Below are 23940 nucleotides of genomic sequence, written 5' to 3' on the forward strand. Positions count from 1 at the left end.
CACTGATCTATGAGTTCATCCATCCGGGTAAATCCGGGCCAAACCCTGAGCCGAGGTCATTACCCAAAACGGTCGGCACTTCAACACCATCTATACAGACGCGACCACTATATCCTACGTGTCTTCAGGAGCCATCTTCATGCAATCATTGTCCTTCATCCACTGCATCCGATCATCCCTCCTCATATATACTGTCTACTTACTCTTCCCTTCGTCGGACCACTCTCCTCCGCTCCTTCGGTCCGGCTCCAGCACGGTTCATGATTTATCCACGCGATCCTTCAGAGCAAGATGGCACATCCCGAACCACCGAGAATAAATACAACATCCTCCGTATGCCCAGTCGGTCCGATCATTCGGACTGTACGCAGTAGCGCTTCTAGCGGACATGTCCCACGGGCAGCTTCACATGCATGCATATGTCGCATTGCCTTATCTGATCTGATCTGCTGGATCTATATGATATGCCAAGCTGGGTAAACGAACTGCCAGATCATACTCCCATCGGAGTCTCTCCGACTATACCTACACGTCTTCCTGTAAACCCTCGCCTGGTCAAGCCAAACGACTCGTGCTGCAAGGGATGTACGCCTACTACTTAAGATTCCAGCAAGGGTCGCTTGTACACCACTCCAACATGACTCCCCCAACTCTATAGACGGCGAGCAGCACCATGACGCCTCAGCAGATCCTCGTCTTTCTCCTCCACCAGTGGCTCCTCATCGGCATCGCCGTTGCCTGCGTCCTGGCCTACTTCTTCCCCTCCGTCGCCAAACACGGCGGCATCATCCGCGCCGAATACTCCATCCTGTACGGCGCCATGGCCCTCATCTTCCTGGTCTCCGGCCTGAGTATCCCCCGCGACAAGCTCCTCCGCCATGCCCGCAACTGGCGTCTCCACCTCCTCGTCCAGGGAATTTCCTTTCTCCTCGTGCCCGCCCTCGTCCTGGCCGTCGTGCACATCATCCTCGCCGCCGACCGCGCCCCGACCCCCCGCATCGACCGCGCCCTGCTGGCCGGCTACCTCTTCACGGCCTGCATCCCCACCACCATCGCCAGCAATGTCGTCATGACCCGCTCCGCCGGCGGCGACGACGCCGCCGCCCTCGTCGAGGTCCTCCTCGCCAACATCGTCGGCCCTTTCCTCTCCCCCGCATGGACCGTCGTCCTCCTCCCGCCCCGCCCGGCCTTCGCCCCCTGGCGCGGCGCCGCCGCCGCCCACGGCCTCTCCGCCATGTACGTGCAGGTCTTCCGCCAGCTCGGGCTAGGCGTGCTGCTCCCGCTGGTCGTCGGGCAGGCGGTGCGGTGGACCTGGCCCGAGGCGACGGCCAGCGTCGTGCAGAAGACGCGGCTAGCAAAGGTGGGCAGTTTCTGCATGTTGCTGCTGGTTTGGTAACTCCCCCCCTTTTCTTTCTCTAGTCGATATACCCTAGTGCATGAGTAGAATGTAATGAATGTAATGCGGAGTAGGTCCACGTTCTCCTCGTGCTTCGCAACCGGCGCCCTGCAGACCCTCTCGGCCGCGAACATCGCCTTCGTCGTCGCCTTCAACGTCGCCCTGTACGTCGCCCTGACCGGCGCATCGTTCGGGCTGTGCTGGCTGCTGACGTGGTCCGGGGCCGAGGACCGAGACGGTCCGGGATGGCGTGGGGGTGGGTGTGGCCTTGCGCCGCTGGCCCCCCCGGAAACCATCGCCGTGTGCTTCTGCGCCCCCGCCAAGAGCACCTCGCTGGGCATCCCCCTGCTGTATGCCATGTGGGCGCCGCTGGAGCTGTTCATCAAGGCCAAGACCTCCGTCCCCGTGCTGCTGTATACCACGGAGCAGATCTGCGTGGCGCACGTCTTTGTGCAGGTCTTTCGGCGGTGGAGTGCGCGCGCGGACAAGCGGCGCGACGAGCCGGAGATGGGAGAGAGAGAAGTGTCCGTATGATAATATAGTTTGGACATGCATTGCATACCTCTGTAGGCAGGTAGTCTAATAGTAATAAATACATGAAGGACGGAACGGGATTATCAACAGGAGAGGGCAACGGAACGACGCGATGATGAATAACAGGACACGACAGACAGACAAATTTCAGATATAGCTCACTTTCACCCCCATCCCGATCGTCCCCTTGACCTTCTGCCACCCGTTCCCGGCAATGCGACGGAGGCGCTCGCGGACATCCTGCCGGCTCAGCGCCACCAGCAGCCCCAGCAAGAATAGCAGCGTGCGCGCAAACGACAGCGGACTGCCCGCGACGGTCTTGGAGAAGTACTGGAAGAGCGTGCGGAGGGCGGAACCGAGGGCGCGGGTCTGCCGCGCCCGCGACGACGACGACGCCTCAGACTTGTCGGACTTCTTGACGTTCTTGGCGGCGCCCGCCGGCGGCGAAAACGCCGAGCGGGTCTTCCCGCGGCCCTTGACGGTGCCATTGCGACGGGTCCGCTCGATCCCGTAGTCGACTTCGCTGTTGCTGCGGGCGTGTTTGGCCTGCTGGGCGGCCCGCTCGGCCGCTGCCGCCGCCGCCGCCGCCTCCTCCTCCTCGCGTTGGCGCTCGGCGTCGCGGGCCTGGCGCTCCATCTCGGCGTCCTTCTCGCGCTGCAGCGCGGCGGCGCGCAGCTCGCCCTGCTGCTTCTCCTCCTGCAGGCTGTCGAGCGTCTGCAGGAAGACCTCCTTGCGCTCGTCGTCGAGCACCTCGCTCAGGTTGATGAATTCGCTGGCGTACTCCCATTCCTCATTGCGCGGGAGCACGTGCAGCGTGAAGAGCTCGATGATGCGCACGCGGGAGGCGAGGTCCTTGGGGGTGTCGGCGCCGGGGCCGCCGGCGGGTCTGCGGGAGGAGGACGAGTTGAGGTGTTCGGTGATGTCGAGGTTGGGCTGGCCGTAGGACGAGAGGTAGGTCTCGAGGCGGTGCTGGTTGAGGGCTTGCGAGGGGGAGTGGTTGAGGAGGAGGGTTGCCCTACGCGGTTCGCTGTTTAGGAGGGGGGGTTAAATGAGTGATTGACAGGAGGCAGACTCACAGGTTGTAGACGACCTCGGCGTCGACGGAGCCCTCGAGCCCCTTATACCCGGTGGTCACGACGGTCTCCCAGATGCCGCCATCGCGGACCTGCGACGAGATGGCCTTCCACTCCTTCTGGCCGAAGAGCTTCTTGCCCTCTTCCGGCCCCAGGTCGACGATGGAGCTCAGCAGGGTGATGTAGAGATTCCACACCTTGATACGCCACGTGGGGGAGGCGAAGGCGACAGGCGGGGCGGCAGCATCGCCGTTGGCATGTTGGTCGTCGGACGGGGCAATGGTGATGGCGGGTTGCAGGGCGGCGAGGGATTCTTGCAGACGCCTCGTGAGGTAGAGCTGGGAGGCCTTCTTGTATGTCTTGGAGCAGGTTTTGGAGGGAGAGAGAGGAGTGGAGGTGGAAGCGGAGAGCTGCGACTGGGACGCAGACATGGAGGAGTCGTCGGCCATGGTACACCGCCCGCGGAATGGACCGGTCAATGGGGTGGGGATAGAGAAGGAGATGGGGAGAGTGAATTGAATTGGAGATGAGAGTGTGAGAGATTGAGCTGGTGAAGGTCACGCCATGAGCAAAGGGGGTACAGTGCGTAAGTGTACGGCAGAGTAAGTGACGATGTGGAGGTTGGGGAGTCGTCGGCGTTGAAAGAGGGAAATCCCTCGGCTCGTGGAGGAAGTCACGGGACTGGGCGGAGTACGGGGTACGGGGTAATCAGCTACCTAGGTAGGTATCTATAGGTATACCGGTAGGTATACGATGGACGAGGTAAATGAGAATAAAAATAATAACTCCTAATGCATTCCCAATGCAGTAAACACTATCTATCTGTCTACAGATAGGTGAAAATGTAGAACAAAAAGAAAAAATAAATAAAAAGAATACCCCTGGGCGGGTTCGAACCGCCGACCCTTGCGAGTGTTTTCATACAAGCCGTCGTGGACATGCTCATATAAGCACAATGCTCTAACCACTAAGCTACAGGGGTCACGTGTACAGCAACTGCCCAGTCGACTACGGCAGTCATGTTAGCATTAAGTAATATCTCGTCAGGGTTCAAGTGCTGGGATTCGTACCTTCCTAACGAGGAATGTGTATAGTTCCTTCTATACTTCAAGTAAACACTCTTTTTTCTCTCCATCTACCATCAATCTACCATCTACACTCTTTACACACTCTCTCCACGCTTACATCTTATACTGTCCACTCACTATATTCTACCCTTATACGCCACTCCACCCTCGCTCATCCCATCATGGATGTTGAGCGAGGATCATTCCCTACAAACCTTCCTCTCATCTTACAGGCCCTCTCGGACTGCACCTTTGTATCCTTGGGTTTTACTTTATCCGGCACCCTCCCGGAAGATGACAGTTCCCAGATAATCTCTCTACAAGCGCGCTACGACAAGATCAAAGCCGCCGCCGAGAAATACAACCTACTCCAAGTGGGATTGACGATCGCTCACGAGTATCCCCACACAGGTACGCTATTCACCAACACCCTCTGACATTGGTTCTAACTTCTTGTTCAGCGCACTACGTGTTCCGGGCCTACAACTTCAATCTAAGACCGATCATCACCAATACCCTGGACATTTCCCGTGATTGGTGCCTCCAAACTAACGGTATGTTCGTCCAACTCGCTCTTGGTGGCATCACGAGAGCTAACCATCACAGCCATCGACTCTCTCCTTAGAGAATCTTCCCTCTCTTTGGTCCTCCTCCACACAAAAAGTGTCCCTTACCTCTCCCTAGAGGGAGAGCGCCATGCAGTGGCCAGGAGAGTGGCCAAGGACTTGGCCAATGCGACAGGTCGGGCCCGGAAACCGCTCAGCATCCAAGACGGCAACAAGGAGGCACATGCTTTCCTGGACGCCATCCGCAATCTCATCCATGACTGGCTCAACGATGGTGATGATGCAACGACGCCCCAGAACCCTTTCTGGTCATTCCTCCAACGCCGGAACGCCGCCAACGCTCATCCATGTACTCCCGCATGCCCTGGAGGGCTCTGTATGGTGGCTGGCAGAACCTGGTCTGCCAGTTGATCGACGCGGAATACCCACAGCTCTACGCTGAAATCGGTGCTTTTAAAGTCAACATTTGGGAGTGCAACGAGAAATCCTTCGAGCACATAGTGCAGCGCAGTATCTGGCGCCATATCGGGTTCCGATGGATTGTAGAAGCGCTCATCGGCGGCGACCTCACCGAGCTTCCCAATCACTTGTTCGGCGCCGTCCATGCTACCTTGCGCGAAAAAGGCCAGCTGGCCAATCAGACCATCGACGAGTACGCAACTCATTTGAAGCTCCGGCTCAAAACGCGGCGGCCCATTTTGGTTGGGCAAGACCTCTTCATAGCCTTGATCTACCTATACCGGAACTTCATAGGACCCTTACCTGACAAACTCACGGATTTCCGGAGCATCATGCACGAGCTTTGCCCCACAATGGTGGATCTTAGTTACATGGCCTCGTCCTACAAGGGTACCTCCGGTTTGAGGTCTTTACTGGCTGAAACCAGAACCGGAGCAGCGGGCACGCAGGAGCCCAGGACCATACCACACCACCAGCATCACAAGTATATCTCGACGGCCCCTCCCGAAGAGAACTTCAACGGTGAGGCCGGATATCGTAGCATGATCGCTGCAGAGGTATTTGTCAGGTTCCCCAACAAGCTAAAAGACCCAACGAGTGATGCCCAGAGCGACAACAAGCGAGAATGCCGTACATCTCCTGATGGCAATACAGATGAGGTACCGGCGCCAGACACCTGCACGAATCAATCTATCGAAGTTATCCCCGGGTGTCTCCTGCGATCAGAAGAGACCATGGCTCTCGCCGACAGCGGCCGACTGCTCCCCCGAACGGCCGAGTCTTGGAGAACGTACAGCAACAAGCTTGCCATGTCCGGGACCGACCCAGCACTCTGTTCTCTTATATAGCGCTCTCAGCAGCCAGTCTCTTCCTCATCATGTACGGCCCATGAGCCACGAGTGACCCCATTACTAGATACCTAAGCCTAATACAGACTGTGATGTATAATGTTTGCAGCGTCTATCTAACAGTACACCTTGGATTGACGAAGGTACCGCTAGCGAAAATTGCCGCTACTCGCTCTGAGCACCGGAAAATGATCGACTGGTCGTGGAGCAGCTTAACGCAGTGACGATAAGGAAATGGTGCTGTAGAGAGAAAAGAAAGAAAAAGGGAAGAAACTGCGGGAGGAAATTCGATTTTTGTAGGGAGCATGGTCACCTGACCTCTAGCCCCTTCGGGTTAGTGCCCAGGTGACCGCCAACTTTTCTTCCAACTCCGATAGACCGATTCGGTCAGTATCAAGCTTCGTTTGTTGACGACCTTCGCCATACCTGTCGGGAGATGTCTTCGGGATCCAATGGTGCCCGGCGCATAGCCGCCGTACTGCGTATGTCCCTCCTGATCCAATTATCCTCCCTTCCGCCGTCTCAGCTAACCCAACTGCAGGGCCTTCCATCGCCGACCCCCGAGTGTGCAGAAGTTGTCAAGAGACGCTGGGACGTCGCCATTACGCTTCCGCCTCCACCACCGCCGAGGTGTCCCCATCGACATCGACGACACCTCCCTTCCCCGTTGTCAAACCCTCGTACACCATCAACGCAGGCGTGCTCCTCTCCCGCCCACCCCAGATCACCCGCGACCTGACGCCCTTCGAGAAAGCCTACTTCTTCTACCAGAAGCGGTTGAACGAGCGGCTCGCGCTCCCCTTCACCAAGTACTTCTACTTCAAGCGCGGCACGCCGGCTGACGAGGACTGGAAACGGAAGATCCGCGAGCGCCACACACCCGCCCGCGACATCGGCAAGTACAACGCCTACGCCCCGGACGCGTGGAACGACGAGCTGCTCGTTGGCGCCGTCGAGTCCGAGCCCGAGCACCAGGTCGAGATGCTCGTCCGCGACGCTGAGGCCACCGTCAACGCCACCTCGCAGGATACCAGCAAGAAGGAAGAGATCCCGCGCCCGTTCCCGCGCGTCACCGCCGCCGACACCCAGCGCGACCTGAAGAGCCTCGACCGCGCCCTGCCCCGCACCCTGTACCTTCTCGTGCAGTCCCGCGAGGGCTACTGGAAGCTGCCAAGCTCGCCGGTCGAGGGCGACGAGACCCTCCGCATGGTGAGTAGCACGGCCGGGGGAGAGTATGATGAGTATGAGGACGTGTGCTGACGATAGCTAGGCCGCCGAGCGCACGCTGGCGCAGTCCGCCGGCGTCAACATGAACACCTGGATGGTGGGCTTCCACCCCGTCGGCCACCACGTGTACCACGCGCGGCGTCCGCGCGTGGACGAAACGCAGGGCGTCGAGCACCGCGGCGAGAAGACCTTCTTCCTGAAGGCGCGCATCATGGCTGGTCAGGCCGACCTGGCTGCTAACACGCAGAACCTGAAGGACTTCCAGTGGCTGGCCAAGGAGGAGATCGCCCGGTTCGTCCGCCCGGAGTACTACAGCAGCATCCGGAACATGCTGGCGGATCGGTAGTGGGCTGTCTGTAGAGGCGTCGAGGAGGCTGTTCCGATGGAGTAGATGCATATACTATTGTTATTGTATGTCTGTATAACTAGCTTGATCATATTGCAATTGATTTGGGACCTTTAACCATAAAGCAACCATGAGTTCATCCGTCCGTCACCACCAACGCCGTCCATGACATCGTAACAAACAGCAATCCAGTCGGTTCGATTCACTTCAGGTTGAACTTCTGCCCCTGAACGACCGGCTGATCTTTGGAGGATTTGCCCGCCAGGCTCTTCCCGCACATCGGACAAGCTACACCGCATACATTAGCGCATCCAGGCGAACGTCCAGACATAGAAGAGGGAGATTACCGTTCTTCTGATAGGCGCACCGCTGGCAGTACTTCTTCCCCTGATCGGTCTTGGTCTTGCACAGGTCGCACGAAGACGCATACGCCGCGTAGGGATTCTTTGCTTTCGCGCTGAGCAGTTTGTTCTGCAACAGTCAGAACTGCTATCCTTTCCAGATAACCCGGGTATCTCTTCAGGGTACACGGAATACCTTGCCGATGCCTGCGTTCCCCAGCGTTGGCTTGGCCTTGGATGCGCCACCCGCACTGCCCGCACCACCACCCCCGCCGACCGACGTCGTCGGCGAGCCGTAGTACATCTCGCTTTTGCGCTTGACGCCCGGCGTGGCGAGCTCGGTGGATTTAAGCTTCTTTTGGCATTTTGCGCAGACCATGTTGTTTCGGTGGTCGATGGATGGTCGATGCGAGGTTGAGTATCGGTTAACGGTGGTTAAGTATAGGCGAGGGGAGGGTGATTGGTTGGTGGTCATGTGACTGTACTGTACTGCATATATTGTTGGCAGGATGAGTTTGTCTTTTAGAAGTGTTGCAGGTGTTTTGATGCGATGTATTCTAGATCTACTCTTGTATTAGCTGTAGTTTCTGGTGTTTGTGGTTTGGGTGCTATGATGATATATATTTGCGGACGGTCAGAGTGTAGATCCAAAATTGAAGATCTAGTCTGTATATTTGCACCGCGGCCACGTTCAAAGGGGCTGGAATAAAAATAGTATTGTAACCCGTCAATACTATAATTCATATAACCTGATCATCTTCAAGCCAGTATTTCCATCGTGGTGACTTGGATATGGTTATGCCTAAGGAACAACGTAGGTTGATTTCCTGCCCTACTCAGGTAGTGTGAATGCCCGCACCCAAGAATAGAACCGATGAAGTCTGGTATTAGATCTCCGCTCGCGAGTCTGCAACATCTTGAAAACCCAAAGCCGACATGATCTGGATACGCACGAACGAACCATCAGGAATGAACCAACGAGGCTCAGATGGCAGTCCCTTGGCACGCTCTAATTTAATAACAGAGGGGGCATCTATTGGACACACGGGGTGCAGATGGATACACCTACTCAAACACGAGGGTCACTAGCTCCCGCCCCCAAACAAGAACCCAATGGGTGGACATGGAGATGTGGAGAGAACGGCTGTGTTTGGAGTTAACCGTGATAGGGTCCTCCTCTCAGCCTCGTGGACTAGTCCTTAGCGCGTGGACAATTCATTTAGCTCGAGTTTAGTCCGCTTGCTGGAGTGCCAACAGCGCAGGTCCGCCCAAACAGGTAGTCTCTTGATGATCCACCTAAGCCCAAAGTTATGAGATTTTCCCCTCCAGGATCCATTAGGGGCTATAAAAAGACAGAGCCTCTTGGTGGACTGTCTCCGCAGAGAAACGGGAACGGCCATTGGATGCAAGCTGTCCTAGTCCGCATGGCCTGTATCTCTAATTAAGGGAACCAAATGCGAGGCAGACCTCTGATCGGCTAGCCCCAAGAAGCGTATTATGGAGATGTCTCCTTGGCCAGCACCAGATCGACTGGAAGATACGAAGGAACCTCTAAGCTCAGGCTGATGTTAGAACTAGCCATTTCACAGCCTCAGTCGGTTTTCTGATAGCTTCACGATGCCAGAGATAAATAGACGTATCCTCCGGTAGGGGACATTCTCTCCGGCAGAGTCATCTTTTCTTTTCACATCTCAATATGTTCTCGAAGTTGTCCGTACTTCTCACGGCCGCTTCGGGGCTGTCTGCAGTTGCAGCCCCAGCTGGTCTTCCCGGTATGGGGGTCCTCCAGGACCTGGCCATCTCTATTTCCCAAGACGAAGCCTGTGCCAAGGTATCGGCAGCATACAGCCAGGCTGCCCGTAACAAGGGTAGGTATCCTCCTGCTGAAGAGGGTCGATTGGAGCTGACGATGTCTTAGAATTGGGCAATCTTCAATTCCCCGGGGAGCTCGCTTTCAAATGTCTCCAGTCTTTCCCTTTTCACCAGGAAGAGTCTGTGAAGATGGTCGATGAGCTGAAAAAATACCTGCAATTTCAGAGCACGCTGGAGGCTCTCAACCGTGAGGCACCCGAGATCTTCTGGAAAGATCCTTCAGTATCGCTAACCCCAGTGTCTATAGGGCCTCCCGAGGGCTACATGTCCCCCGCCGTTGATCTCATGGGTGGCATGGACCTCATCCGCCAGAGGGCAGTAGAAGGCGATTTCAGCAATCAATACGAATTCGATGACTCGATCAACACGCTCTGGAATTCTGCGAACGATGGCCATCTGGCGGCGATGATGTGCACGCAAAATGTGTTCGTCTTCAGCACTTCCCTTGAGCCCGTCTCCGTCTCCAAAGATGGGCTGGAACTTCCCAAGATTTATGACTATAGTGCGTGCAGACGCCGCTTGATCCAGCTTCAGTTCGTTACTGACCATCACCAGAGGACGCTATGCTGCTGGAGCAGTCCGCCGATTCCGTATCCGAGATCGTCCGCATTAACGACCAAGACGTCGCATCATATATGGAACAGCGCTCTGCCCTCCAGCGGTACCAAGATCCCGACGCCCGGTACAATCAAATGTTCTCCTTGTTTGCGCGCACGATATCCGGAAGCTCGCTCAACGCCTTCTCCGTCAGCCAGGGAGTCTGGCCGGGCAAGTACGCCAGCCAAAAGGTGGAATACGCCAACGGCACCGTCGCCGACATTCCCTTCCACGCGACCCTCTTGCAAGAGGACACCTCCTTCAACTACACGACCGGCGGTGAAGCATGGAATGCCTTCTGCGCACCCCCGTCTGAGTCCATGAGCCTCTCCGTGGCCACATCCGTACCCAGCAAGCCGCAGCCAACCCAATATCCCAGCCCGGTCGTGCGCGAGTCGCGCAACGCCCTATCGGGCTACTTCCTCGATGAGGCCGGGTTCGAGGACGTGGCCGTGCTTTTTGTACCCACCTTCGATCCGCAAGACGGGCTCGAATTCTCCAAGACCCTCAGCCAGTTCCTCCACAAGGCCACCCGGGCCCACAAGAAGCGGCTCATCATCGACGTGTCCGCCAACGGCGGTGGATCCGTCAACCTCGGCCTGGACATGTTCCGGGCGCTGTTCCCGCAGGGAGACATCTACGCCGCGTCGCGGTTCCGCTCGCACGAGGCCGTGGAGCTTATGCTGAAGGCGCTGCGCAGCGTGACGGCGCACGACCCCGTCTTCGACTACGTGAGCAGCACGTTCGCGCTCCCGGAGATCGTGCACGTGGACCAGACGACCAAGTTCTCGTCGTGGGAGGACGTGTACGGGCCGCACGAGGAGCTCGGCACGAACGTGTCCTCGCTGATGGCCAACGTGAACCTGAAGGCGGACTCGAACTGGCAATACCCGATCCGCGGGTATGGACCCGTGGGGCAGAACGTGACGACGGCGCCCTTTGCGGCGGAGAACATCCTCGTCGTGACGGACGGGTCGTGCACGTCCACCTGCACGATCTTCCTCGAGCTGCTGAAGACCATGGGCGTGAAGTCGGTCACCTTCGGCGGCCGCCCGCAGTACGGCCCCATGCAGGCCATCGGCGGCTCCAAGGGCTGTCAAGCGGCGCAGATGAGCACGTTTGAGTCGTACATGGCGGGCATCCTGCAGACCGTGGAGGCGTCCGCGGACTCGGAGACGCCGGCGCTCTCCGTGGAGGAGCTTCACGCGCTCAACGCGACGTTCCCGCGTCCGGCGTATCAGCTCCCGATGAATATCGGCAACGTCGGGGTTAATCTGAAGAACGCCTACCACGAGGGCGATGACCATATGCCCTTGCAATTTGTGTACGAGCCGGCGGATTGTCGGCTGTTTTATACGTCTGAGAATGTGTTCAAGCCGGAGACTACGTGGGCGTCGGCCGCAAAGGCGCTCTGGGGAGATGGTCAATGTGTTCAGGGGTCTGATGTCTCGAAGCTATAGATTCGTCGTCTTCGTTATGGGTTCGATTTTTTGTTTGTAGCATTTGTGACCGGCATTGCATTGGATAGACAATATACCCGAGTTTTGAGTTTGAGTTTAATCATTCTGAGTGGAACGAATGCTAGAACTGAAGGTTTGGAGTGACAGGGATAACGCAGACATTCTTGAAACCGGTAGTAAACAGGAACAAGCACGAATCATTTCCCATGTAGTCAACCATTGGCGAGCCTCGATAACTGTGACCTGGCATGAACTATTTATTTCTTTCCTCCAGGAGGGGTGTAAACAGATCCACCATTGCCGTTGTTGTAGTAGGTACTTCCGTTCGGGTTGGAGTAGTAGTAGGATCCGTTGCTGCATTCGTTCAGCACATGACGCATGTCATTAAGCTTGTCGACTTCACCTGTTGGAGTAGTGGTAGGAGTTGGAGTTGGACGCGCTGGATCCATAGTCGCGGGAGCAGTAATGGTTGCCCTTTGCTGAATGAGAATCATGTACAGGTAGAGGGCGAGGGAATTACCTGGCTGTTAGTGCCAGAGCTGGTGTAGGTGAAGTCTTTGCCGGAGCTGGACATGGTTGTCGAGGTACGTGTGGGATATTTGATGTTGGAGGATGGAGATGTTGTGGTGACGGATGGATGAAGTGGGGGAAAGAAAGGTGCGGGCAGTTATATGTAGAAGATGACGAAGCGGTGACAGGCATCGTCTTCACTTTCTAGTAATCGACGCATGTTTTCCCCTTTCGGTACCTGCAACCACCAGCCCTGGACATATCAAATACCTTAGCTTCTTCGCCCCCTAGCTCCTGCTCTCTATTTCTCTCTCCTCAGTCTCTCCCTATTACATATTAATCCACTATACACGTTTCTCACATCTCGCAGAATGAGTCTTGCTCTTAGGAGGATACCTAGGCTGTCATTTCGGAATTTTAATCCTATCTCAACCCCCTTTTTTGGCACGTCACGCACGTTCAGTGCCAGTCAACTCCAGCTGCAAATACCCAACTAGACAAACACACCCGCCCACCAGTTGAATCCCCCCCTGTGCAGGAACTGTCTCCACGACTGCCACACATCAGCGCAGGAATAACGATTGCGACAGAAAACGAGCGTTACCTCCACGAAGACGGCCATCGCGCCTGGGGTTTTGTTATCTACCGGCCTACATACCAGAGCAACACAGCCTGGGATGAATTTATGCGTCGTCTACTCGCCGATACCACTGAGAGCTTAGCTGGGCTTGGGGGCTTTGATTTGCTTGATAACCTGACTCTGACTGTGCTTGAAGACGAGAGGAGGTTCAATGGGGCTTCTACAGCGGTGATCCGGGACCATTTCAAGCAGTGGGCAGCGACTATGGAACGACAGGAACAAGGCCCTAGCCTCGAGTCACAACAGCCTAGGTATCCGGGATCGCAACGGTATAGGTACTGTATTCAAGTTACACAGGAGATTCTAGACTAACTTCTCGCTGTGGACGCTGATGAGATGGGATATATGCGCATTATTAGGGGGAATTGGGAGGAGTATGATCCGTACGAGAACGGGGAGAAGGTCGAGGATGAGGGGAAGCCGATTGAAGGGTGTACTCTGGAAGACGTAGGATGGATTAAGGTCCCGTTTGATGCTGTGATGGTCTCTACTTGGTGTTACTTGCGGAGACGTGGCCTGGGAGGTAGAGTATCGTCGTCCGCCAGACATGGCTTGTTACCCCTGAGACTGAAAATAGGAACTGCATGGACTGGGGGGTACTCCCCAGGAATACCAGCTAGATAGTACATACCCTAGTTACCTAGTTTAAAGCAATGTATGGGGCGATCGCGATCCTTTTAACTACCAGTGAACATCTTGGAGGAATTCGAAGACGGCGTAGCCCTGCATATATACAAACCGTCAGCGTACGTTCCGTATGGATATCCGGATTGGGGGCAAGACATTGAAACTTACATCTCGAACAGCAGTCAGTAGGTTGGCAACTGATGTTACATCATTTTTTTTTCACTGCCCATTTTAATAGTCTTTCTACCTGCACCAAGTTGATCAGAGGCAGAACGCCCATGAGTCGACCCTTAGGAACCCTAATTTCTTCATGCGTGGCTACATGGGGCTCGCAATAAAACGAGGATGAGGCTTTTTTAACGCGGTAGGTTAATCTCTATGACGTGGAAGTTGTTCTCCGTGAGTACTTACGCGCGGTTTTAGATCCCTGTGGGCAAACCCGTCTTTCTGCATGCACTAAAGCGCATCTAACAACTGGAATGTAATACTTTGGACTTCTACTGCAGGCATTGGCCTGCCCATATATCGCTGAAGATCGCCAAGCGGCATATACTTCATTATGATAAATGTCGAATATTTGCTTTCATAGCGCCCCGAAGACTGAAATATTGTGCAGACTGGGTCCATTAGTTACTGCGCTGTGGAGATAACGGTTCAGCCTTCTCACCTCTTCCCCAGAAAACTTGGCGACCACTTCTAGTTCCCGCGTGTATTCGGGGGGTTGGTCTGCGCCGAACCGATGGAGATATTGAAAGTCTGATTAGTTGGGCTAATTTAGAATTGCTTGCTACAAATATAATTGATTTTGAAAGGTCCCTGCTGCTGTTGGAGTTCTAAGTCCAGGCGGGTTGGTCCATGTCCACAGATGGCGCACCTCTTCCAGGCTATACTACAAAGTAAAGTACGGCTAGCGAAGGCCCAACGGGCCAAGATCGTCAAGAGCAAGGCTGACTAGCCAGCCTGCTTGTATTGCCCTCACTTGGCTGCTGCTCGGCACCAATCAGCGCTGCCCTACTCGCAGGACCATCGTATCCAGGGGGTGAGTACGGGATCGAGCTTGCACATTGAGCTGCGAGCTATTCGGCCGGCGAGGGATACATAAATTCCTCGTTCCAGCCCCAGGCGGAGTGGTATTTTTCTGGGGGGTCTGTAATTCTCCATTTTTTTTTTGACCAGGCATGACAGCGGATTGCTAATTATCTTAGCTGATCAGTGGTTACATTACCTTCCCGTATCTATCTACATTTTGGTATTCATATCAGAAAATGAGCCCTCGGCGTGGCAGCAGGGATGGCACCAGCAGTGGTGATGCGGCCATTCGGAAACGTCAACAGAACGACGCGTTTAGCAGCCCTGACGGTCAGGTTATCATCGCCTTCCTGGCTATCTTTTGCCTGGTGTATTTCGTTCAGATGTGGATGGTCTTCAAGCGCCGGAAGGACTGCAAGGCTGGATGGGTTCCGCTCGTGCTCTCGATAGTATCCATGTGGATGTACGTTGATTTTTTCTGTCTCTGCTTCCGAATCTGATCGGCTCAGATAGCTAAGTACTGTTTCTACCCACAGTGCGGTCACCGTATGCATCGTCATCTTTCCTATTTACGAATGCGGCTCCATGTCCTATGGGAATTACTCCAGCGGTCTTCTCGCCGTCCGCTGGTTCCAGGGTCTTGCAGCGATCTTGATGATGGCAACGATTCTGGTTCCGCTATGCAAGCTCATCATGCAGGGAGGAAAGATAATCCTCGTCATCAACAGCCTGTATACTGGCTTCTTGGCTGTCTTGTACGCCGCCAGTCTTGCCATGCGCACTATGCTCAACATCCCCAAAGGTGACAATTACTTCATCGAAGGCAATATTTCATTGGCGCAGAAATCCGTGCACCTTACACTGAGCATTTTCATGGTCTTGGGCATTCTGCTTAGCGCGCTGGTGCTCATTGTTCACCTTGTTCGCAAGTCGCACCTGCGTAGAGGCGTATGTTTTCCTTTCCCCGTCCTTCCTCTACTTGCGTCAACTTTTTTATCAACAGGCGAATTCTAACAGCTGTGATATAGAAACGCCCTCTCTTTCTGTTCCTTGTCATTGTCTTTGGTCTGGCCTATACTTTATGTAACTTGGTCTATTCCGTGAACTACACTCTCTCTACGGTCGCCTTCGTCCTCTACTCCTTCTTCTATTCTTCGACCATTTTCTCCCTTCTTGCTGCTCTGTCCGCACGCGAGTTCACGGTTGAGCACAAATTCCCCGGTCATATTACAACCGCTCCGGCCAACTATGTACCTTTGATGAGCATCCTCACTTCCGAGTCAAATTCTAATGCAAGTGCACAGCAGACTTCGAAAGCCTCACTGGTAGACTCTCCAACCTTCAGAGAAAGCCAGGCCAAGGAAACCAAACAGAAAAACGGTCGCAGACCCCGTCAGTGGCCTCCATTATCAAGTCTCCGGCGTCTTCTGTTCCGATTCCAATATTCACGACTCAACCACTACACTAAAACAGGAGAAAATCTCTTCCAACGCGCCGAGCATCTTTTTCATCTTGAAAAGATCCACATCCCTTTACTCAAAAACAACCCCAGTCCCGGGCAAGAATGGATTAAGGGTGTTCTGCTTTGTGCTTGTGGAGCCGGTGCTATACTGGTCCTCAATCTCACCCTAGCCATCATTGCTGTTGCTATCGCATATACTAAATCTTCGGACACAGATAGGCAGTTCGAGTACGCAGAGCTGTATCGTGGCAGCTGTTCTGTTACAAACCGCTGGACTTCTGGCATGCATCTTGTTATCAACATCCTGAGCACGGCTCTCCTTGCAGCGAGCAATTATTCTATGCAATGTCTTAGTGCACCATCCAGAGAAGATATTGATGCAGCACACTTGAGGCGGAGCTGGCTTGATGTTGGAACGTTCAGTACCAGAAACCTATGGGCTATGAATGCCAAACGAAAGTTCATTTGGGGAATCCTGTTTATAAGCTCCGTCCCGATTCATATGATGTTAGCCTGCCCCCTATAACTGCAGTAATACGCTAATAGCTAATCTAAGGTACAACTCGGCCGTTTTCTCGTCAATTACCACGAGGGATTATTCAGTCATTGTGATTCCAGATGATCTTGGCGAGAACGAACCTCTTACCAAGACCAAATACGAAACCGATGTATTTCACAAGCAGGTGGCCATCGACCCTGCAGAAGTACATGCGGATTATGTTCATGGAAAATTCAAGCCACATACTTTGTCAGAATGCCGAAAACTCTACAGCACGGAGTACAATACTAAAAGAGGCACGCTCCTACTTGTCACCGGAAGAGAGTACTTCAATGGATCCTCTAGCCTCGGCGCCTGGGGGACTCTCGCTGGGGACGAATATTTGAGAGACAGCCTTGGGTATATATTAACTGAGGCCAATATGACATACGCAGGACATTGGAATTATCCAGACTGGTTGTTCAAAATCCCAATTAATGGAACTACTGACAACAGTACATGGGTGAACTTTGGGGCCCTTTACAGTCAGAACTGGGAGAGAGATGATTTTCCCGAGGATGATATTCGTCACCTTTATGAATACGTATTTTCCTACAATCCTGGAGAAAGCGAGCTGCGTGACTACTTGAGCACAGGCTCAAATTGGAAAAATGGACCCTTGGTTAAGCAAATCGCTTTTAAAATCAATGGCCCATCAGGCGGTAACAGTCTGGCTCACGCAATGGCTGATGATTACATTTATCCGCATTGGACGCCTGTAGACGGGTGCCTAAGCCAAGACGCCCCAGAACAGTGCCAGTTCTACTTCAGTCTTCCAATATGTCTCGCAGTTTTAGCATGCAATGCCACGAAAGTTATTTGCATGTACTTAACTGCACGAACTGATCGCAAGGCCATTCTTTTAACTGTTGGAGATGCGCTATCATCTTTTCTGGACAGGCCCGATTCAACAACAAAAGGCTACTGCTTGTTATCGAGGCTCGATATGATACGAGGGGCCACACCGTGGTGCCCCGATACCCACTTATCCGAGTCCACCAATGTCATACACCTGAAAGATACTATGTGCTGCCTGTATGATCAATCGAAGGGGCACCCTGAGTTTCTTCCCCGAAGGGGATTTTGGTGTCGGTCCGTCGGCTGGGGTCCCTGGACCCTGACTCTAAGTCTGTATGTTCCACAACGGCGTGGCGGATAACGGAGCATGCACTAATACATGCGTCTTAGTTTCTTCAGTTGCCTGGCTACTTCCATTGGGCTGTACATTGCGGGAATTTCCTGGTCTGGTTCCCGTGGCATGGATACTTCCATATCCTACATATGGGCCTTGGAGATGGGCAAGCCAACTGGTTCAACCATCATAGTTAGCGGACGGGATGTCATTCTTCTCGTACTACTGTCCAACGCCCCACAACTCGTATACTCGGTATTATATTTTCTCTGCAATGGTCTGCTCACGAGCATGCATTTAGCAGCAGAATACAATGATTATGCGACCCAGCGTAAGCCCCTCCGTGTCTCCTGGCCAAAGGGCCAACAACGGTGGACATACTATATCAGTCTCCCATATCGCTACGGTTTCCCTCTGGTCGTGGTATCAATTGTGCTCCACTGGCTTTTGTCTCAGAGCTTATTCCTGGTTAAGATCAATTCCATGGATACACATGGGAACCTGACAGATTACGGAGCAGAAACAGCCTGCAGTTTCTCGCTGAAAGCAATGTTTTTAACCATTTTGCTCGGATCACTTGCCATGGCTGTGTTGATTGGACTGGGATTCCGGCGTTTTCGTTCTGATATGCCCCTGGCGTCATCTTGTAGTGCTGCGATTAGCGCCGCTTGTCATCCCGCACCGAAGGACACAGAAGCATCACTAAAGCCGGTCAAATGGGGCGAAATTCTCAGACGACCAAAGGAGCCGGAAGATCGTGAACATGGGAGATCTGATGGACTTTCTGGTGATAACAGGGGAGTAACAACAGAAGCCACATATGCTCACTGCAGCTTCACGTCGGAGGAAGTGATGAAGCCGAGCCGCAATATTTTATATTGTTGATACTAGATATTCCTATCATAAACGCAACAGAGCCCACCACCGTGTCAAACTGTAACTGCTTTACCCAGGTTTATGGCTACATGAGCAATGGTAAGCTTTCCCCCCAAAGGTGAACGAGCACAAGACTGGAGGGGGCGTTCGGTCGACTGACGTACATACTAGAGTATTCTTGTGCGGATATTACCACCGGCGATTGTGACACCGCACTTTACGCAGACCTGGATAGAAATGATATGCGCGCAGTCTGTATCGGGATTGACACCTCTGCAACGACTACTAGCTCAAGCGCCTCAGCAGCTCCATCTCCTACAGACACTGTAGTTGGCTGCCAGTGATTCTACCCTGTTGTCAAAGAGAGTATGATAGAAGGGTTTAAAAGCCGACTAAATAACCAGGCCTTAAGGTATGATGCTTGTTAGAGTACATATATTTAGCCTCTACCTAGAAGATAAGAAATCCACCAAATACAATAAAGTGAGGCAAATATTAAGACCGCTCCGTTGCTATAGTCTATGCTTATCACACTATGTACATAGTCCGCCCCCTATGCATGTCGTAATTCATAACAAGAAATACACATCGCTTTTATCCGCAATTAAATCACCTTCGCCTCGCTCTTGGGCGGTCTCTCCCCGAAGAGCGTCGTCCCGACCCGGACTTCATCACTACCGAGGGCAATCGCGCCCTCGAAATCCTCACTCATCCCCATACTCAACTCCAGCTCCGACAGCCCAAGCTCCCGGACGATTCGATCGCGCGTCTCCCGCAGACACACGAAATCCTCGTTCTCATTCTCCGGCGTCGTGGCCTTGGACCGCGCGATGGCCCCGATGGTCATCACCCCCTGCAGCCGCAGCCGCGGACACTTTTCCCGGATAAACCGACAAAGGGCGACGGCGCCGGCCTCGCCGGGGTCGACGCCGGACTTGTTCTCCTCACCGGAGGTGTTGACCTGCACGAAGACGCGGAGCTGGGTGTCCGCATCGGTGGCGCGCAGCTCGGCGGAGCGCTCCCCCCAGCCTTTATCCAGGAGGGAGGCCTTCTTCTCCGAGTCCACGCTCTCGACCGCCCACAGGCCGCGCACGTCGCGGGCCAGCGCCACGCATTTGTTCGACTGCAGGCCGCCGATGAAGTGCCAGCGGATGGTGGGCGGGAGCAGCTTGGACTTCTCCGTCAGCTCCTGGAGGTAGTTTTCGCCGAAGTGCAGGTGGCTGCAGGGAGGTTGGTGCAGGGCCAGGATGTCGGCGGCGGGCTTCAGCTTCGAGACGGCGATGAGCCGGATGGGGCGATCTGATTTGGCTGCGGCGGTAATGCGCGAGGTGACGGATGCCAAGTTGGAGAGGAGGGTTGCGACTCGCGCGGGGGATGCGGGGGGAACGGACATTGCTTCTGGGAGTGGAGGCAATTGCGACGTCATTGGGAGGTGGAATATATTAACGAGGTCGGGTTGGGAGTAGACAGAACGAAAGCTATCCCAGTCCGTCGATCGATCGATAGTTATTGATTATTGCGGAGGAGGTCACGGGTGGCTGAGTCAGGAAAACGGGTATCCCACGTGACCCGGAGATCGGCGCCAATGGTTCCGGTAACCGATCACGCTAATCCAGATTTGGACGGGTCCGGGGTAGCCACGATGCCGTTTCCGGCCAATTTTGTCAGGTCTCGATGGACTCGATCAGATCAGGTCATCGACCTCATCGCTCAGCCACAGTGGTACGGTGGTAGCCGTCGACCCGACGGTGAGTCCTGACCAGCGGCGATGGCGGTGTATACTGAGTGAGCGTGTCGGCACTATCGGTGACAGAATCCACTTCGCCCTCCGGCCAATTTGCGGCGGCTCCATCAGACCCTTTTTTTGATACGGTTGTCTAATTTCGGTGGACTTTCGGGCCCATAATGCTCAACGTGAATCGTCCTCCAGGAAGATCGTGTCTCAGAAGCAACCCTTATGATTAGTGCTGGGCATTCTCGACTTCTCTCTTCCGGATTCTGCGGTCTGACAGCCAAGAGGATCTAGGTCGTATCGCTCACATGGGGTGAGGTTGGCCGAACCACTCGTCCCCTCGGCCATCTCGGCCACGAGAACCGCCGGGAGGAAGCCAAGGATGAGGCGTGTGGGCAAACAGGCACACTCGCAATGTGCAGGGATTGGACTAGCCCGGCGGCAACCCAGCGGCAACCAGGGAACCTATCTTGGTTCCGGACCCCAAAAACCACTACGCCGTAGGCGTCAAGGACGGCCTGGTCTGACACAAATGGGGACGGTAGGAAGCAGCAGAACAACCATGATGAATCACATCATCTCGAACAAACTCCACTGTCGTGGTCCTTTGACGCTGAGACTCCACCCGGTTGGCGCTGGAGGTTAGTGTGCTGACGTCAAACACTATTCTTTTTTTCCTACAAAGTGTGGCCATCATCGCCTCGCTCATTGTTACTTCGTGTTTGCCACGGCAATAACGCAGAGTTCTTTTCTACCTTATTTAACTCCGGTGTGGCTGCTCTGGTAGCCCCCGCCCCCCGGCATACTAGACACCCCTCTACACTAGCCCTAGTCTTTCTCTTGTTCCCTTTATAATCCTTTGTCGGACCCATTCGACTTTCCTTCACTCGTTTATTCGACTTTCCTGGTGGAACCAGGATATGCTTTAACCCGGGGAAGAAGACCATGGATCGGGATCCCGACTAAGAACAGGCACAGTTCGAACGGGCTCCATCACCACCCACTCGCTCATCATTCAGTCGCTTGCGTTGGTTTTCTTTTTGTTGCGCCTTGAATAAGAAGCCATCAGTCTCCATCTCTTCTGTCGATAGTTCGTTATCCACTTGATCGACGCATTGAGTTGATAGGAAGGTCTCTCGGAAGGCCGCGGAATCGACCAAGTACCCAGAAAAAATATCGCCGCCACCTGGCTCCTGAACTGGCACAGGACAGAGTCAGGAACATATCCATACCACACGGACAAAACACCCTCCCACGAACATCAACATCCGACATGTGTCGCCAATACTTCACCCTCTACACGTGGTGTCAATGCGAAGAGGACGCCGGCCAGGAAGTCTGCGGCGGACGGCGACAAGAAGGCTGTCCGGGGACATCGATTGAGATAGTGCACATGCAATGCTTCTGCAACATGCACGCCACGAAGGGCTTCAAGTCGGAGAAAAAGTCCAAGAAGCGCTCGTCTATTGAAGGACCGGGCGAGAAAGACTCCATGACTCCCCGCAGGAAATGGTATCAACTCCTGGGAATGCGGTCGCGGACATTCTAAAACCACCCGGACGATTATGACGACAAGATAAAGGAAAGGCGCAGGGTTGCTTTATTCCTGAGGATTCATCACTTGGGCGTTTACCGGACTGTTGGAGTTGTTTTTGATTGATATCTGGCTGCTGCGATTTGTGTATGTTGTCTCTGGTTGATGCAGGAGTTGGTGGACCAGCTGGATGCATTGCTTTCATGAAGATGGAATAGTCTTGAATAAAATTACTATTCACTCCATCGCAGATGAATCCCGTAGAGTCAAGACCCCGAGGGGGACGAAGCCTGAGGGAGATCGACCAACGGTTAACCCGATCCGCTGTTTTGTTTCTCCCTTCCTCATACTTCCTCGTCTTCACAACCTTCTTCGCGTTGACGTGGCCCTCCTCCATCTTCCACCCTCATTCACTCTCTCCCTGTCGCTGGTTGTTTGCGATCTTCTCTCGCTGATACAAAGACTCCTTTCAGAAATCCCCCCAATGCTCTGTTCTGCTCGTGCGTCATGGACCCCTCCAAGCGCGACGATCCTCCAGCTGCATCATTCCCTCCCTCCTCCTCAAAAACACCCCATCCCTCCATCGATCCCACGCTATGGTCAGGCCGTGTGAGTGATCCGTCGATGGTCGCGACTCCTCCCCAGGTGTCTTCTTCCGGGTTGTCGTCGTCTCCCTCGCTGTCATCGCCGTTGGAGGTTCCCGCGCGTCCTGTCGCATCCACGGCGCATTCAGCCCCTCGACGCGCCACCAGCTCCGACTCTCTGAGGGACCAGAGTCACAAATCTACGCCCACCCTGAAGAAGCATTCGTCCGCTGCGTCGTTGCGATCCAACTACAACACACCCGACAGCCCGACGTTCCACCATCGCCCCTCGTCTCCTCCCGCGACGTCACCCCCCGCCACCACCGAAGACCGCGACGCCATGTCATCCTACCGGGCGGGGATGGAGCCGTCCATGCCTACCGTTGCTTCTATCGCCAGCGAATACTTTCAAAAAGAAGTGGGATTGCATCAGTCTGCTGATCTCCAGTCGCAGGCGCTGGTGATCGTTCACGATGATTGCTACGGCCACCGCTTCTCGCGTCCCCGCGCCTCCAGGGCTGCTCTGAATTCCATTGTCGAGAGACCCGAGAGGATCCTGGCAACCGTGCTGGGAATCTCCGCCGCATATGTTCGTCTGTCGCATAGGTACACGGGCGGTCGCTTCGCCCCCCACCCTGGTCTGGACCCCCGCCAGCTACCGGTGCCACCGTTCCAGATCCGCAAGACCGCGCGGGCGCTGGCGCTGAGCGCACCGGCAGTTACGCACGTACACGGTTCCAAATGGATGGATGATTTAAAGATCATGTGTAACGCGGCGGAGTCACGTCTCGCCCTGAACGGCAAGGAGTTGGTTCGGCCCTCCAGCACGGGCAAGGACAACGTTTCCGCCAGTCCGTTCCACGAAGGAGATCTCTACCTGTGCTCGGAGTCTTTGAATGCATTCCAGGGTGCTCTCGGTGGTGTCTGCGACGGCGTGGATGCGGTCGTGGGCCCCGGATCGACAAAGCGCGCCTTCGTTTGCATTCGACCTCCGGGACACCACTGCTCATCAGGACATCCGTCCGGCTTCTGCTGGATCAACAATGTCCACGTGGGCATCTCGTATGCGGCCATGACCCACGGCTTGACGCACGCTGCGATCCTCGATTTCGACCTTCACCACGGCGATGGGTCGCAGGAGATTGCCTGGGCGCAGAACCAGAAGGCCACAACGGCGCCACGGAACGCCGCGAACTACAAAAAGACCATGATTGGATATTTCAGCTTGCATGATATCAACTCCTATCCTTGCGAAATGGGCGATCCGGAGAAGGTGCGCAATGCAAGTGTGTGCATCGACAAGGCCCACGGACAGTCCATCTGGAACGTTCACCTGGAGCCGTGGAAGACCGATCTCGAATTCTGGGAGCTATACGCGACCAGGTATGCGATTTTACTGGATAAGGCGCGCGCTTTTCTGCGTCTCCATACGGAGCGTCTTGCGAACACCCCTAATGGACCGCCGCCGAAGGCAGCCGTCTTCATCTCGG

General features: G+C 54.6%; 10 protein-coding genes and 1 non-coding gene across 11 annotated transcripts; 6 read left to right on the forward strand and 5 right to left on the reverse strand.

The window, feature by feature from the left end:
* Positions 1-673: 673 nt before the first annotated feature.
* Positions 674-1930, forward strand: BDV59DRAFT_202825 (uncharacterized protein; the record flags this gene model as incomplete). Its single annotated transcript, XM_073694135.1, has 2 exons — positions 674-1392; positions 1471-1930. 2 exons carry the CDS (start codon positions 674-676, stop codon positions 1928-1930), a joined length of 1179 nt encoding a protein of 392 aa, XP_073547084.1.
* Positions 1931-2077: 147 nt separating this feature from the next.
* On the reverse strand, positions 2078-3452 carry pex26 (the record flags this gene model as incomplete). Its single annotated transcript, XM_073692296.1, has 2 exons — positions 2078-2945; positions 3007-3452. 2 exons carry the CDS (start codon positions 3450-3452, stop codon positions 2078-2080), a joined length of 1314 nt encoding a protein of 437 aa, XP_073547085.1.
* Positions 3453-3879: 427 nt separating this feature from the next.
* Positions 3880-3985, reverse strand: BDV59DRAFT_t104. The gene has a single exon. It is a non-coding gene; the product is annotated as a tRNA-Ile (tRNA).
* Positions 3986-4632: 647 nt separating this feature from the next.
* On the forward strand, positions 4633-6240 carry BDV59DRAFT_180479 (CAF1 family ribonuclease). Its single transcript, XM_073690069.1, has one exon. The coding sequence runs from the start codon at positions 4984-4986 to the stop codon at positions 5941-5943; it is 960 nt and encodes a 319-aa protein (XP_073547086.1). The 5' UTR covers positions 4633-4983; the 3' UTR covers positions 5944-6240.
* A 109-nt stretch (positions 6241-6349) lies between these two features.
* Positions 6350-7886, forward strand: BDV59DRAFT_180480 (mitochondrial 54S ribosomal protein mL46). The gene is made up of 3 exons (XM_073690070.1): positions 6350-6425; positions 6485-7152; positions 7214-7886. Exons 1-3 carry the CDS (start codon positions 6380-6382, stop codon positions 7514-7516), a joined length of 1017 nt encoding a protein of 338 aa, XP_073547087.1. The 5' UTR covers positions 6350-6379; the 3' UTR covers positions 7517-7886.
* BDV59DRAFT_202829 (cysteine-rich PDZ-binding protein) lies at positions 7719-8236 on the reverse strand (the record flags this gene model as incomplete). The annotated part of the gene is made up of 3 exons (XM_073694136.1): positions 7719-7804; positions 7864-7987; positions 8054-8236. 3 exons carry the CDS (start codon positions 8234-8236, stop codon positions 7719-7721), a joined length of 393 nt encoding a protein of 130 aa, XP_073547088.1.
* A 1317-nt stretch (positions 8237-9553) lies between these two features.
* Positions 9554-11910, forward strand: BDV59DRAFT_208649 (uncharacterized protein; the record flags this gene model as incomplete). The annotated part of the gene is made up of 4 exons (XM_073695242.1): positions 9554-9725; positions 9776-9916; positions 9977-10231; positions 10285-11910. 4 exons carry the CDS (start codon positions 9554-9556, stop codon positions 11784-11786), a joined length of 2070 nt encoding a protein of 689 aa, XP_073547089.1. The 3' UTR covers positions 11787-11910.
* Positions 11911-12043: 133 nt separating this feature from the next.
* Positions 12044-12360, reverse strand: BDV59DRAFT_202831 (uncharacterized protein; the record flags this gene model as incomplete). Its single annotated transcript, XM_073694138.1, has 3 exons — positions 12044-12140; positions 12190-12260; positions 12307-12360. The coding sequence occupies 3 exons, from the start codon at positions 12358-12360 to the stop codon at positions 12044-12046; spliced, it is 222 nt and encodes a 73-aa protein (XP_073547090.1).
* Positions 12361-12508: 148 nt separating this feature from the next.
* Positions 12509-13560, forward strand: BDV59DRAFT_180489 (uncharacterized protein). The gene has a single exon (XM_073690071.1). It carries the CDS (start codon positions 12982-12984, stop codon positions 13246-13248), a length of 267 nt encoding a protein of 88 aa, XP_073547091.1. The 5' UTR covers positions 12509-12981; the 3' UTR covers positions 13249-13560.
* A 1268-nt stretch (positions 13561-14828) lies between these two features.
* On the forward strand, positions 14829-18609 carry BDV59DRAFT_193836 (uncharacterized protein; the record flags this gene model as incomplete). Its single annotated transcript, XM_073692297.1, has 5 exons — positions 14829-15055; positions 15938-16561; positions 16611-17406; positions 17446-17723; positions 17781-18609. 5 exons carry the CDS (start codon positions 14829-14831, stop codon positions 18607-18609), a joined length of 2754 nt encoding a protein of 917 aa, XP_073547092.1.
* A 595-nt stretch (positions 18610-19204) lies between these two features.
* BDV59DRAFT_202833 (YggS family pyridoxal phosphate enzyme) lies at positions 19205-19993 on the reverse strand (the record flags this gene model as incomplete). The annotated part of the gene is made up of 1 exon (XM_073694139.1): positions 19205-19993. One exon carries the CDS (start codon positions 19991-19993, stop codon positions 19205-19207), a length of 789 nt encoding a protein of 262 aa, XP_073547093.1.
* Between the last annotated feature and the right edge of the window lie 3947 nt (positions 19994-23940).

This window comes from Aspergillus ambiguus (genome assembly GCF_047715705.1).
Source record: "Aspergillus ambiguus strain CBS 117.58 unplaced genomic scaffold BDV59scaffold_20, whole genome shotgun sequence".
Taxonomy (NCBI): Eukaryota; Fungi; Ascomycota; class Eurotiomycetes; order Eurotiales; family Aspergillaceae; genus Aspergillus; species Aspergillus ambiguus.